The 13,829-nt window shown below is 41.5% G+C and overlaps 1 protein-coding gene across 1 annotated transcript in view; it reads left to right on the forward strand.

The window, feature by feature from the left end:
* The first annotated feature begins 3,128 nt into the window (after nt 1-3,128).
* The window catches only part of MED1 (mediator complex subunit 1), a 30,166-nt gene continuing 19,465 nt past the window's right edge, over nt 3,129-13,829 (forward strand). Inside the window, exons 1-5 of the mRNA XM_044248090.1 lie at nt 3,129-3,344; nt 6,080-6,186; nt 10,063-10,141; nt 13,039-13,093; nt 13,195-13,327. Coding sequence (XP_044104025.1) covers nt 3,320-3,344; nt 6,080-6,186; nt 10,063-10,141; nt 13,039-13,093; nt 13,195-13,327 — 399 coding nt within the window. The 5' untranslated portion in view covers nt 3,129-3,319. The remainder of the gene's footprint in view (nt 3,345-6,079; nt 6,187-10,062; nt 10,142-13,038; nt 13,094-13,194; nt 13,328-13,829) is intronic.

Raw genomic sequence — 13,829 nt, forward strand, 5'->3', positions numbered from 1 at the left:
AACACACTTTTTAAAAAATATTTTATTCATTTATTTGAGAGGTAGCAAGCAAGAGAGATGGAGAGCTAGTACGCACAAGCTGGATGAGGGGCAGAGGCAGAGGGAGAAGCAGACAGCCCAATGTGGGGCTCAATCCCAGAACCCCAGGATCATGATCTGAGCTGAAGATGGATGCTAAACTGACTGAGCCACTCAAGTGTCCCTGGAACACATTTTTATATTAAGAGTATTTATTGATTATCTGAAATTCATATTTAACCAAGTGTTCTGTATTTTATCCAGCAACCCTATCAGTTTATCCCAACAATATGCACTCTCTGACATGTATCAGGAGCTGGGCTAGGCAATGTTATTAGACAGTAGTCTAAGAAGTGGACCAGGTTAAACCTTCCTGGAGGTAGCAATCTTTTTTTTTTTTTTAAGATTTATTTATTTATTTGACAGAGAGAGAGAGATCACAAGTAGGCAGAGAGAAAGGCAGAGAGAGGGGGGAAGCAGGCTCCCTGCTCAGTAGGGAGCCCAATGCGGGACATGATCCCAGGACTCTGAGATCGTGACCTGAGCCAAAGGCAGAGGCTTAACCCACTGAGCCACCCAGGCACCCCTGGAGGTAGCACTCTAACAGGGAAGCTAGGCATTGAACCATCATGTACTTAATACATTTAAATGGCGAAAGTGCTATTAAAGAGAAGATTGAGGGGCACCTGGGTGGTTCAGTCAATTAAGCGTTGGAGTCTTGATTTAGGCTCAGGTCGTGATCTCGGGGTTGTGAGATCCAGCCCTACATTCGGCTCTGCGCTCAGTTTGGGGTCTGCTGGAGATTCTTTCTTTCTCCCTCTGCCTCTCCCCCGACCTTGCACACGCAGGCACATATATTCTCTCTCTCATATAAATAAATACCATCTTAAAAAAAAAGAGAGAGAGGCTTGAACTAATGTAACAGAGGACTTGATAAGTCAGGGGCTAGAGAAGGCTTCTCTAGTCTAGAGGAAGACAATTAAATTGACATCTGAATAAGAAGACCTTAGTGACATTAAGGGGTCAGTTGGAGGTAAGTTTCTTATAGCACTTAAAAAGTCCTGTTCAAGGGCGCCTGGGTGGCTCAGTGGGTTGGGCCGCTGCCTTCGGCTCAGGTCATGATCTCAGGGTCCTGGGATCGAGTCCCGCATCGGGCTCTCTGCTCTGCAGGGAGCCTGCTTCCTCCTCTCTCTCTCTGCCTGCCTCTCTGCCTACTTGTGATCTCTCTCTGTCAAATCAATAAATAAAATCTTTAAAAAAAAAAAAAAAAAGAAAGAAAGAAAGGAATAGACCTGCCATTAGAAGTCCACTGGTCTCATGAACTGGGTATTTTAAAAAAAAAAAAAAAAAAAAAAAGTCCTGTTCAAGGGGCACCTGGGTGGCTCAGTGGGTTAAGGCCGCTGCTTTCAGCTCAGGTCATGATCCCAGCGTCCTAGGATTGAGCTAGGATTGAGCCTCACGTCGGGCTTCCTGCTCAGCAGGGAGCCTGCTTTCTCCTCTCTCTCTGCCTGTCTCTCTGCCTACTTGTGATCTCTGTCTGTCAAATAAATAAATAAAATCTTAAAAAAGAAAAAAAAAAAGTCCCGTTCAAGCACACTGGGAGAGAAAATAGTGCAGGGATTTTCTTTTCTTTCTTTAAAGATTTTATTTATTTGACAGAGAGAGAAAGCAAGAGAGCACAAGTAGGGGCAGGAGCAGAAGGAGAGGGAGAAACAGTCACCCCACTGAGCAGGGAGCCCAATGCAGAGCTTGACCTAAGGATTCTGAGATCATGACCTGGGCCAAGGCAGATGCTGAACCAACTGAGCCACCCAGGTGCCCAGAGTGCAGGAATTTTCTGCATGAGAAAAGAGGCTAGCATGGCTGGGGACTGACAAGGGAAGAGGAGGTGGGTCTAGCAAGGTTTTGTAGGCCCAGTAAAATATTTGTCTACTGGGTCCAAGTACAGTTGTAGGTAGGCAGTGGGGATTCAGAAATGGTCAAATCCTGCCCTAAGAACCCCACTACATGGTGACTAATGGGAATGAGGATAAAGAGGAAAAGGTAAGAAATAAAATTTTCAAATCCTACTTTCAAGGAGCATGGTTATAGATACCTCTGTGGTAGTAAACATGTTCCCAGACACTTAAAAGATTTGCTATTACATTTACAGTGCTGTGCTTGCTCAGCACTTGTGCTTGATCTGTAGTTATCTGCTGAAATATTTTTGGAAGATATTTGAATAACATTTTTGAAATGTGGCAAGTCTGAGACTGAAAAGTCAGTAGAGATCCACCACTTAATATCACTGCAGGGAACTAGGTAAAATCCAACTTCATCGCAGCTATTTTCAAAGACGTTTGGAAAAAGAACATTAAAACAAAACCGAACAAGACTTGACTATGTTAAGATCTTTCATCGAATACTAACTTTGTATCTTAGCCAGCTTCTTCAGTTGCAGGGACGACAAACTTCTCAGTATTACTCCAGATTTCTCCTTGTGTGGATTTACGGAAAATCGTACTGTGAAGTACAAACTAAACTGATTTTTTTTTACTGTGATTACAAAATAGGGACACTACCAATTGTGATACACCTTGGTATATAATTAAAACCATCTGATGCCCCTAACTGCTACAAGTTTACCTTAATCCAAAAGTAATCCTAATACCAAATCTCCCAAATTTAAAAAAAAAAAATTGGCATTGTGTGAGAAGTATTTCTGAAATTTGAGAAAAAAATTAGGAAATGGGAATTAAGTGAATTGGGCTGGTTTGGAACGTCGGGTTACAAAGAGCCAATATCATTTTAGTTTTTCCATCTAGTATCTCAAGAAAGCGTATTATCTTTAATAAAACATATCTGATACCAATAACTAGTCCTTCAGTAAAGAGATGCCGGGATTTTAATTTACAAACTCTGCCACTCCGAAGAAGAGTAAAGCGCCTACGGACATCAAGTACCATATCTAATTACAAGGTCTTGAAACAACCGAGAGCTAAGGAAAGGCGTGATCGGAAAAATCTCGCGAGAAGCACCGCATTCACTATTTTTCGCGAGATTTTGGTGCCCAGCCTTTTTCCTATGTCTCGCAGGATCACGGTTAATCTCGCGATATTTGGGAAGTTCCGTTGGGAAGATGGCGGCGGCCGGGAGCACCCTTCTCTTCTTGCCGCCGGGGACTTCAGACTGAGCCTTCCCGGGAAGAGTGGGGACGGCTTGTGCCCTGCGTCCCGGGATCCCGAACCAACTTGGTTCCCTCGTTAGTGGTGGGGAAGGGCTTATCCTCTTGTGTAGGACTCAGTACCTCCCCACCGTCAGGATGAAGGCTCAGGGGGAAACCGAGGGTGAGTGACTTGAGGGGGAAATCAGGGGGCGGGACACAGCTTGGGGAAGCCAATCTGTGAGAAGAGCTGGGGGAGCCGATGCTTCCGCGAGGGCAACGCTCCCGAGGTCGTGGAGTCCAGGAGGCGGGATAGCTTCTGACTGTGCCTTCTTTGGTGATCGAGGGCTCTGACTTTGGTGTGATGGGGGCTCTCAAGTTCTGTGAAGGTTTCCTGCTTAGCTAGGGACAATCAGTTGGGCCTCAGGAAATTTTTAGCCTAAAGTTGATGGAAGACCAGGCTAGTGAATCTAAAACTTGCTTACACCTCGTAGGTGTCAAGTATTGGAGGATGTTTTGGTATGAGTGAAATGATTAGGATCTCGTGATTTTAAAACCCACTAGTTTCACAGAATGTCACAATGTTCAGATCTTGTATCACACTGTATATTTGTAAAATGCGTTGCTTTTCATCCTTTCAATGGCTGGACTAACTCACAACTGCTGAAAAAACAACTTTTCTGTGGAACCTTACTTAGATTCTCTGAAGTTCTTTTTTTTTTTTTTTAAATTTATTTATTTATTTATTTGACAGAGACAGAGAGAGAGAGATCACAAGTAGGCAGAGAGGCAGGCAGAGAGAGAAGAAGGGAAGCAGGCCCCCTGCTGAGCAAAGAACCCGATGTAGGACTCGATCCCAGGACCCTGAGATCATGACCTGAGCCGAAGGCAGCGGCTTAACCCACTGAGCCACCCAGGCGCCCCAGATTCTCTGAAGTTCTACACTCTTAAATGCTTCCTTAGCATTTTGGATATAGATCTGTTAATAAGGATCACTATATTATTGTTTACCCATCGGTCTTCTCCACTTTCAGCTTTGTTAGATCAGGGAGCTTGCCTTACTCATCATTGTGTAGTCCCTGGCACAAAAAGTGGTAGAGCATTCGTGTAAAGTAATTATCATCAGGCTTTTTGAGGAAAAGGGGGGTGGGGAGTATATTTTAAAGGAGAGGAAGAAGAAAGGTTTACTCCTTGGGTGCGCGGGATTGGTGAGTGTAAAATGGAAACTGGATGAGGCAGAAATTTTGTCTAATTTGCCCATTACTGTATCCCCAACATATAAAATAATGCTTGAGTGAGTGAGTCTTGAAAGTGGAATTGTCAGCAATGTGTCCAAACCGTAAGCTGGCTGAAACAGCCTCCAAACTGATTTTCCAGAAGATGAGGACATTGGAGGAAGGAATTTGAATCTTGATTTAGAAAATGTCACTACCTTGACTGTGATTGCTGATATTCTATTCATCTTTCTTTCTTTTTTTTTTTTAAGATTTTATTTATTTGACAGATAGAGATCACAAGTAGGCAGATAGACAGGCAGAGAAAGAGGGAAGCAGGCTCTCCGCTGAGCAGAGAGCCCGATGTGGGGCTCTATTCCCAGGACCCTGGGACCATGACCTGAGCAGAAAGCAGAGGCTTTAATCCACTGAGCCACCCAGGCGCCCCTCTATTCATCTTTCAATGCCAACATCTCCAGTCACCTTTTCTGTAACATCCCCAGGACTGATACCGAACTTTTCCTTTTTTGCGTTTCAATTGTAATGTGTCTGTTTTTAACACCGTATCTCATTTTTGCTTTCTGTGATGGTTATTTACACTTTAACTTATGCACACCTCCTCACAGATACCATCTCAGGGGTATTGTGTGTTTTTGTATTGCCAGTGGTCTCTAGAACAGGTTCTCATTTATACTAAGAAGTATAAGAATTAGAGGAAGAATCAACTGTATTTCAAAAGTAAAAATTTTAATTAAAACTAATTCAATAAAATAATACAAATTAAAAAATAAAAAATCAGCTAAATTTCAGTAATGAAAATTATAATTCAGAAATAAAAATTAGGAGGGCTGGAGAGCACAAGAGTTGTTCAGTCCAGGAAACTGAGGACTTTTCTACCTTTCTCTAACCTCTGCTGGAAACTGATCTTTTAGTCATTGACATATTCCGTATCCATATAGTTCTAGTTTGATTTCAAACTGGAAAAATTAAAATGGCAAATATAGCCTGTTCTCTTTCTTTCTCTCATTCTTCCTTTCTGTCTCTCTTTCTTTCTTAGATTTTATTTATTTATTTGACAGACAGCAAGAGAGGGAATACAACCGGGGGCGTGGGAGAGGGAGAAGCAGCTTCCCGCTGAGCAGGGAGCCGAATGGCAGGGCTCCATCCCCGGACCCTGGGATCATGACCTGAACCTAAGGCAGACGCTTAACGACTGAGCCACCCAGGCGCCCCTACAGCCTGTTTTCTTGATAATACTTATACACTAATCTCTTAGAATTATGTTAAAAAATTAAGAAAGTCTGTATTTCACATTGAAAACCAACTAACTATAGTAAGGCCATGTTCAGATGTATGCTCTACATATATCATGCAAGGGATTTCATGCATTATCATGTAATGATTTTGTCACTAAACGTAGTCTTAATCCTGAAACATAATTAGAAGTGGTTCTTTTTTTTGGGTTTCACTAAAAGACTGAATAGAAATCATTTATATTTTGTAGTGTTCATTTGATTAGACCCCAATTTCTGTGTCTTCTTGTAATTAAAACTAAAGTATTTGTATATTTTGAAGTAAATGACATTAAAAAATATTTTCACTGAGTTTGTTACCAGGATGAAGTATGTGGGGTTTTTTTGCAAGTAAAATTGTGGAGGGTCTTGAAAGAAGAATTTCTAATGCTGTTTTCTGATTTATATTGTAGAGTCGGAGAAGCTGAGTAAGATGAGTTCTCTCTTGGAACGGCTCCATGCAAAATTTAACCAAAATAGACCTTGGAGTGAAACCATTAAGCTTGTGCGTCAAGTCATGGTGAGGATTATGCTGGTGGATAAAGTGTCGTGCTTAGATAATTATTTAATAAGCTAAGCTCCCTGTGTAGATTTTTTCCAGATTAGTTATTATAATATGTCCTCAGGTTTTTGTCTATTTGTTTAAGAGTGAGTGTGATAGTGTGAGAGGGTAGGGTGGTACGAGGGTGGGAGTTTCAGAGAGAGAGGGAAAGAGAGAATCTCAGGCATGCTCTGTGCCCCGTATGGAGTCTGATGTGGGGCCCGATTTTTTTTTTTTTTTAAGACTTTATTCATTTATTTGACACAGAGAGAGATCACAGGTAGGCAGAGAGGCAGGCAGAGAGAGAGAGGGAAGCAGGCTCCCTGCTGAGCAGAGATCCCAATGCGGGGCTCCATCCCAGGACCCTGAGATCATGACCTGAGCCGAAGGCAGAGGCTTGACCCACTGAGCCACCCAGGCTCACCCCTGTGGGGCTCACCCACCCCTGTAGGGCTCGATTTTATGACCCTGAGATCATGACCTGAGCTGAAATCAAGAGTCAGACGCTTAACTGACTGAGCCATTCAGGAGCCCTCAGCCACTTGATTCTAATGAGATGGTAATTTCATTGTATCTGTACTACTAATAGAGTTTGCAATTGATTTTTTTTTTTTTTTTTTTTTTTTTTTAAGATTCTATTTATTTGGTGGAGGGGAGCTGCATAAGCTGGGGGAGCAACAGAGGGAGAGAGAGAAGCGAACTCTCTGCTGAGCAGGGAGCCTATTGTGGGTCTGGATCCCAGGACCCTGGGATCATGACCTAAGCCAAAGGCAGACGCTTAACCAACTGAGCCACGCAGGTGCCTTGGAGTGGATTAAAAAAAAAAAACAGAAAAAACGATTTATTTAGTTTAGAGAGCTTGTGAGCACAGCGAGAGTGGAGGGGCAAAGGTATAGGGAAAGAGAGGTTTTTTTTTTTTAAGATTTTATTTATTTATTTGACAGAGATCACAAGTAGGCAGAGAGGCAGGCAGAGAGAGAGAGGGGGAAGGAGGCTCCCCGCTGAGCAGGGAGCCTGATGCAGGGCTTGATCCCAAGACCCTGAGATCATGACGGGAGCCGAAGGCAGAGGCTTAACCCACTGAGCCACCCAGGTGCCCTGGGAAAGATAGTCTTAAGCAGGCTCTGTGCTGGGCTCTATCTCACTGAGATCATGATCTAACCTAAAAGCAAGAGTTGGATGCTTAACTGACTGGACCACCCAGGCACCCCTAGAGTTTGCAGTTGATTCTTAATTAGCTTCACCTGTTCACTCTAACTTTTCCTCTATAGTACTACTTCTTGAGTCATTTACCATTATGGGGAGCTCTTACATGAAAGTTAAGTGGAAGACGTGTAGGGACTGGCTATTAAAAGTTCATCCATATGAGTCCAGTGGTAGTCCATTGATGTAGGAAAACTTAACTTCCTTTTTTTTTTTTTTTTAAGATTTTATTTATTTATTTGACAGAGAGAGAGAGAATTACAAGTAGGCAGAGAGGCAGGTGGGGTGGGGGGCGGGGGAAGCAGGCTCCCCACTGAGCAGAGAGCCCGATGAGGGGCTTGATCCCAGGACACTGAGATCATGACCTGAGCTGAAGGTAGAGGCTCAACCCACTGAGCCATCCAGGTGCCCTGGAAAACTTTACTTCTATGATTTGACCTGGGCGATGGTTATATGGATGTGTTCACTTTGTGATATTCATGGAGCTCTTCACTTAAAATTCATATACTTTTTTATACATATTTTACACTTCAATGAAAGTGCTTCCTCCTCCCTATCAAATATTACTTTGGATCCAGAGTAAGTTCAGTTTAGTAGATTTATTAGTGTTTAAAATGATCATATCAATATAGCCCTAGCAAAAGAACTAAATTTGCTGTCAAAAGGCCTATATTTGAGGTATTTACTACCTATGTGACTTTACTACCTATGTGAACAAATTATTGACTCTCTGAGTTTCCTCATCTGAAAAGTAGAGGCACACAGTACTGTTTACTTTTCCACATAGTTTTGTTGTAAGAATCAAGTGAAATAATGGATGTTATAGTTTGTGTTGCCAAAAGATTTCTGTAGGAGTGCTTGGGTAGCTCTATGGGGTGAGCATCTGCCTTCAGCTCAGCTCATGATCCCAGGATTGAGCCACATGTCAGGCTCCCTTCTCCTTCTCCCTCTACTTGCTGCTCCCCCTGCTTGTACGTGTGCATGCTCTCTCTCTCTCTCTCTCTCTGTCGAATAAATAAAAATCCTTAAAAAAATATAAAAGATTTCTGTAACTGTAAATTTGAGAAATGTATATGTATCTTCTGGCTGAGGATTATATACATAGAATGTGGCTTTTTGTTTGTATTATTTTGTTTAATGCCTTAAATAAAAGAATGGCGGTTTTTCCAGTCTGGGGATTCAGAGGTTGTCATTTTTATACTACCAGGTGGCCATATTCTACTTTGAAATACGGTTTGTAAATGATATTGTCATTAGAGAGACATTATGAGATAGAGGAATTCCAGGTGGTTACTAAAATCCTCTCATGGGGAACCAGTGTCTGGTTTGGTTACCATAGCTTCCGCTGTCTACTTCTCACTTTGCATATTCAGATACCTAATTTTTTTTAATACTTTTTTTTTTAAAGATTTTATTTATTTGACAGAGACCACAAGTAGGCAGAGAGGCAGGCAGAGAGAGAGAGGGAAGCAGGCTCCCTGCTGAGCAGAGAGCCCGATGTGGGGCTTGATCCCAGGATCTTGGGATCATGACCTGAGCTGCAGGCAGAGGCTTTAACCCACTGAGCTGCCCAGGCGCCCCTCAGATACCTAATTTTATTGGTGTATTGAGATTTTGGAAGTTTTCAACAATTGTCATAGTAACAAAATGTCAGTAGACTAAAATGGAAATCAGATTGTCCATTTATTAGTTTACCACAGAGGGTTTATCTTTCCACTTAGCAAAATATTGGTATTCACTGTCCAGAGCAACCCCTTATCTATTCAAGGTACAAGGGAAGCCCTGTTATTAATTCATCAGATGTTTGTTTTATGAAGATGGAATGAGAACAAAGAGATGGATTTAGGGCATAGAAAAGCCTGAAAAACTATTGTTGTATCATAAAACTTTTCACATTTTTAGGGACTGGAATGTTGTGCAGAGAGAAACTTCCTTGGATAGGTTTAGAAAAACTGTCAAATCTTTTGCTCTTTGGGAGTCCCTTTTTCTAGACTACACATTCTGTTTCTTAGAGTCAGTCTAATTTTACTGAGGTTTGGTTTTATTAGATTACATGCAAATCACCTTGTTAGATTCGGGAATTTCCAAATATCCTGAGCCACGTCATTTAACTGACTAAACTTGGGATGTAGTTACTTTTGCAGGAGGCTGATCTCATTTATTATATTTGATTCTTCCTAATTTTTGAAGATTTTATTTATTTATTTGTCAGGGAGAGAGAGAGTGAGCACAGGCAGACAGAGTGGCAGAGGGAGAAGCAGGCTCCCTATGGAGCAAGGAGCCAAATGCGGGACTCGATCCCAGGACACTGGGATCATGACCTGAGCCGAACGCAGCTGCTTAACCAGCTGAGCCACCCAGGCATCCCTATTCTTCCTAATTTTTGATTCTTCCTAATCTAAAATAAGATCTAGGCATACCTTTTTCTCCCTTCATGTATATGGATATGGAAGTATCTACATGTTTATGAACTTTTCTTTGTGGATGAATGGATGGAGTAAAAGGGGTCTATAGATTATCTTGAGTGTATAGAGTATATAGACTATAGCATTTGGTCTGTAGATTATCCTGAAACATTACTACTAGGAGAAGTACATTTCCCTGAAACACTGTTGACTTCGTTAATTTCTACCTCAAGTGTTTTCTTAACAGGAGAAGAGGGTTGTGATGAGTTCTGGAGGGCACCAACATTTGGTCAGCTGTTTGGAGACTTTGCAGAAAGCTCTCAAAGGTTTGTAATATGAAATATGCTTTGAAATATGTTTTTGAAATATGCTCTCTTAAAATGTCCAATATAAAAAGATTGTTTTATACTTAATAGAAGAAAAGTAAGTTGAGATAGATCTACTTTCTATGTTAGGTATTACCCTTGCTTTCACTATGGAGTTGAGATTAGCTCTTACCTGAACTTTTTTTTTTAAGATTCTATTTATTTGAGAGAGAGTGAGAGAGAGCATGAGAAGGTAGAGCTGGAGCCTGATGTGGCACTTGATCCCAGGACTCCGGGATCACGACCTGAGCCAAAGGCAGTGGCTTAACCAACCAGGCGCCCCTTCCCTGAACTTTTTAAAAAAATATTTTAATTATTTGCCAGAGAGAGAGTACACAGAAGCAGGCAGAGAGGTAGAGGCAGCGAGAGAAGCAGACTCCCTGCCGAGCAAGGAGCCCGATGCGAGACTCCATCCCAGGACCCTGGGATCATGACCTGAGCCGAAGGCAGCTGCTTAATGAACTGAGCCACCCAGGCGCCCTCTTACTTGAACTTTTGAAAGATTTTTTTTTTTTTAAGATTTTATTTATTTATTTGACAGACAGAGATCACAAGTAGGCAGAGAGGCAGGCAGAGAGAGCAGGGGAAGCAGGCTCCCCTCTGAGCAGAGAGCCCGATGTGGGGCTAGATCCCAGGATGCTGGGATCATGACCCGAGCCGAAGGCAGCGGCTTTAACCCACTGAGCCACCAGGTGCCCCAAAAGATTTATTTTTGATCCATCTTGGAGGCTGGTAGAGATTCAAAAGTTAATGATGCTTTATAAGATAGCAGGGAAAAGTTCTTTTTTTCCTTCACATGTTCTCTTTTAATTAACTCACGGTAAGAAGATGGACATTTAAACTCTAATAAAAGAGTTTTACATTGTTTTTTTTTTTTTTTTTTTTTTTAATTTTTAAATTTTTTTTTTTTTTTTTATTTTATTTATTTGAGAGAGAGAGACAGTGAGAGAGAGAATGAGCGAGGAGAAGGTCAGAGAGCGAAGCAGACTCCCCATGGAGCTGGGAGCCCGATGTGGGACTCGATCCCGGGACTCCAGGATCACGCCCTGAGCCGGAGGCAGTCGTTTAACCAACTGCGCCACCCAGGCGTCCCGAGTTTTACATTGTTTATGGACAGTGTTTTCAGGGAAGGAAATAAAATTTAAATCATGAGCTTGAATATTCATACTTAAAATTACTAGTTCTGTGTATTTTCAGGGAAAAAATTAAAAACCGATTTTATTCTGATCCATCACGAATGAACCTGATTCAGTTGAATATTGTTTTTTTCCCCCTTGGGTTTCCTTTGAAATCTCGAGTCTGAGAGTGGGTTCCTACAGCCTTCATCGCCCCTTCTAACATTTCCTTCTCTCATGGTTAATAATCCTTGTTTAGTTAATCAGAATGTAGAGGATCCCACATTTGCTTCTTCCATCTCAACACAGCGTCTCAATGTTGAAAAACTCTGGTGGCCCTTCCCAGTCCGTGGAAATAACCATAGTATACAGAGGCAGAAGCTGGCACTTTTTTAAAAAAATTGTGGTAAAATATACATAACATAAACTTCACCATGTTAACCATTTTAAGTTATAGTTGAGTGGCATTAAGTACATTCACATTGTGTGTAGCCATCACCACCGCTATCCATCTTCAGAACTTTTTCATCTTCCCAAGCTAAAACTCTGGACTCATTAATAACTTCTTTCTCCCTCTCCTCAGCCATTGATTACCATCATTCTACTTTCTTCAAAAATTTGTCTACTCTAGGGACGCCTGGGTGGCTCAGTGGGTTAAGCCGCTGCCTTCGGCTCAGGTCATGATCTCAGGGTCCTGGGATCGAGTCCCGCATCGGGCTCTCTGCTCAGCAGGGAGCCTGCTTCCTCCTCCTCCTCTCTCTGCCTGCCTCTCTGCCTACTTGTAATCTCTCTCTGTCAAATAAATAAATAAAATCTTTAAAAAAAAAAAAAATTTGTCTACTCTGAATACCTCATATAAGTGGAATCAAACAGTATCTGTCCTTTTGTGACTGGCTTTTCAGTTCGCATACTGTCTTTAGTGTTCATTCATGTTGTGGCATGTATCAGAATTTCCTTTTTTGAAAAAGCTAAATAACATTTTTATGTATATACATTTTATTTCTTCATTTCATCCTTGAATGGACGTTTGGTTTGTTTCCACCATTTGGCTATAGTGAATAATGCTGCTATGAACATTTTAACTTTTTAAAAAAGATTTTATTTATTTATTTGTCAGAGAGAGGGAGCACAAGCAGGAGGAACGGCAGGCAGAGGGAGAAGCAGGCTTCCTGCTGAGCAAGGAGCCCAATGTGGGACTCAATCCCAGGACCCCAGGATCATGACCTGAGTCCAAGGCAGGCAGATACTTAATCACTCAGCCACCCAGGCAAACCTTGAATATTTGTTTTAATGCTGGTTTGGTTTTGATGTTAATCTTCCTTACTCTAGTGTGAACAGATACATGTGTCTTTTTGAAGTTAAAGATAACTTATCCCAAACGAGCAATGCAGAAGGGAGAGATGAAAGGTCCAATAGTTTTCTCAAATAGAGGTCTTTTTTTAAATAAGCCCCCACAACATAGGGCTCAGATTCACTACCCCAAGATCAAGAGTCACATGCTTTACCAACTGAGCCAGCCAGGCACCCCTCAAATAGATCTTTTTTTTTTTTTTTGACCCTTATTACTGCCTAGGTCATAGCTGAGTCTTACTAATGAACTTGTACAAATTATAAGCATTTGAACTATTGAATGTAATGGCTTGGAGGGATGGATATAATCCTTAGGATGTTTCAGTCTTTGAAGAATAAAATTTAGGTTACTTGGAGCATTTTGGTGATTTCCCTTTTTTTACCCTTTCCTAGTAACATCTTTACCAGCTATGACTGACCGCTTAGAGTCTATAGCAAGACAGAATGGGTAAGTAGTCTATCTTCGGTAGAAGTATTTAACTTAGTGTTGACTTTGGGTGGCTTTATTTGTGTCTTCTATTAATTTTTGTTTTGATTTGTTCCTGCTAGACTGGGCTCTCATCTCAGTGCCAGTGGCACTGAATGTTACATCACGTCAGATATGTTCTATGTGGAAGTGCAGTTAGATCCTGCAGGACAGCTTTGTGATGTAAAAGTGGCTCACCATGGGGAGAATCCTGTGGTATGTGTTGTTGATATTTCACTGGAATCTGTGGGGGTTTACTTAGGGACATTAATTTTAAAATGAATTGTTGGGGTTTGAAATAGCTTGGGTTTAGATTTTTTTCATGAGCCACTGTAGCAATGGTGTGATTGGCTATAATACCCATAGCTCTAGAATTTAGAATAACATTGGTCCATCTCTGACATCATCCAAAGGCTTTGACAAGTGGAGACCCTAGAGGAACGCTTTCCATTTCATATCAACAAACATGAGCCGCAGTTGAACCAACAGGTGCTGGGGATACAAAGTTCCTTAAAATTCCTGTCCTCAACAAGCTAATAATCAAGGACAGATAATCTTACACATAACTAACGTCTCTGAAAAAGCCTGTAATAGAGATGAATGTTTAATGTGTGTAACCAGACAGTTGAATATGGACTCCAAGGATGGCATTAGAAGGAGGTCCTAATGTTCTAAACAAGCTATTGAAAGTTGATTTCTTTATAAACTAGATCATATA

Source organism: Neovison vison, chromosome 5, assembly GCF_020171115.1.
Source record: "Neovison vison isolate M4711 chromosome 5, ASM_NN_V1, whole genome shotgun sequence".
In the NCBI taxonomy this organism is placed as follows: domain Eukaryota; kingdom Metazoa; phylum Chordata; class Mammalia; order Carnivora; family Mustelidae; genus Neogale; species Neogale vison.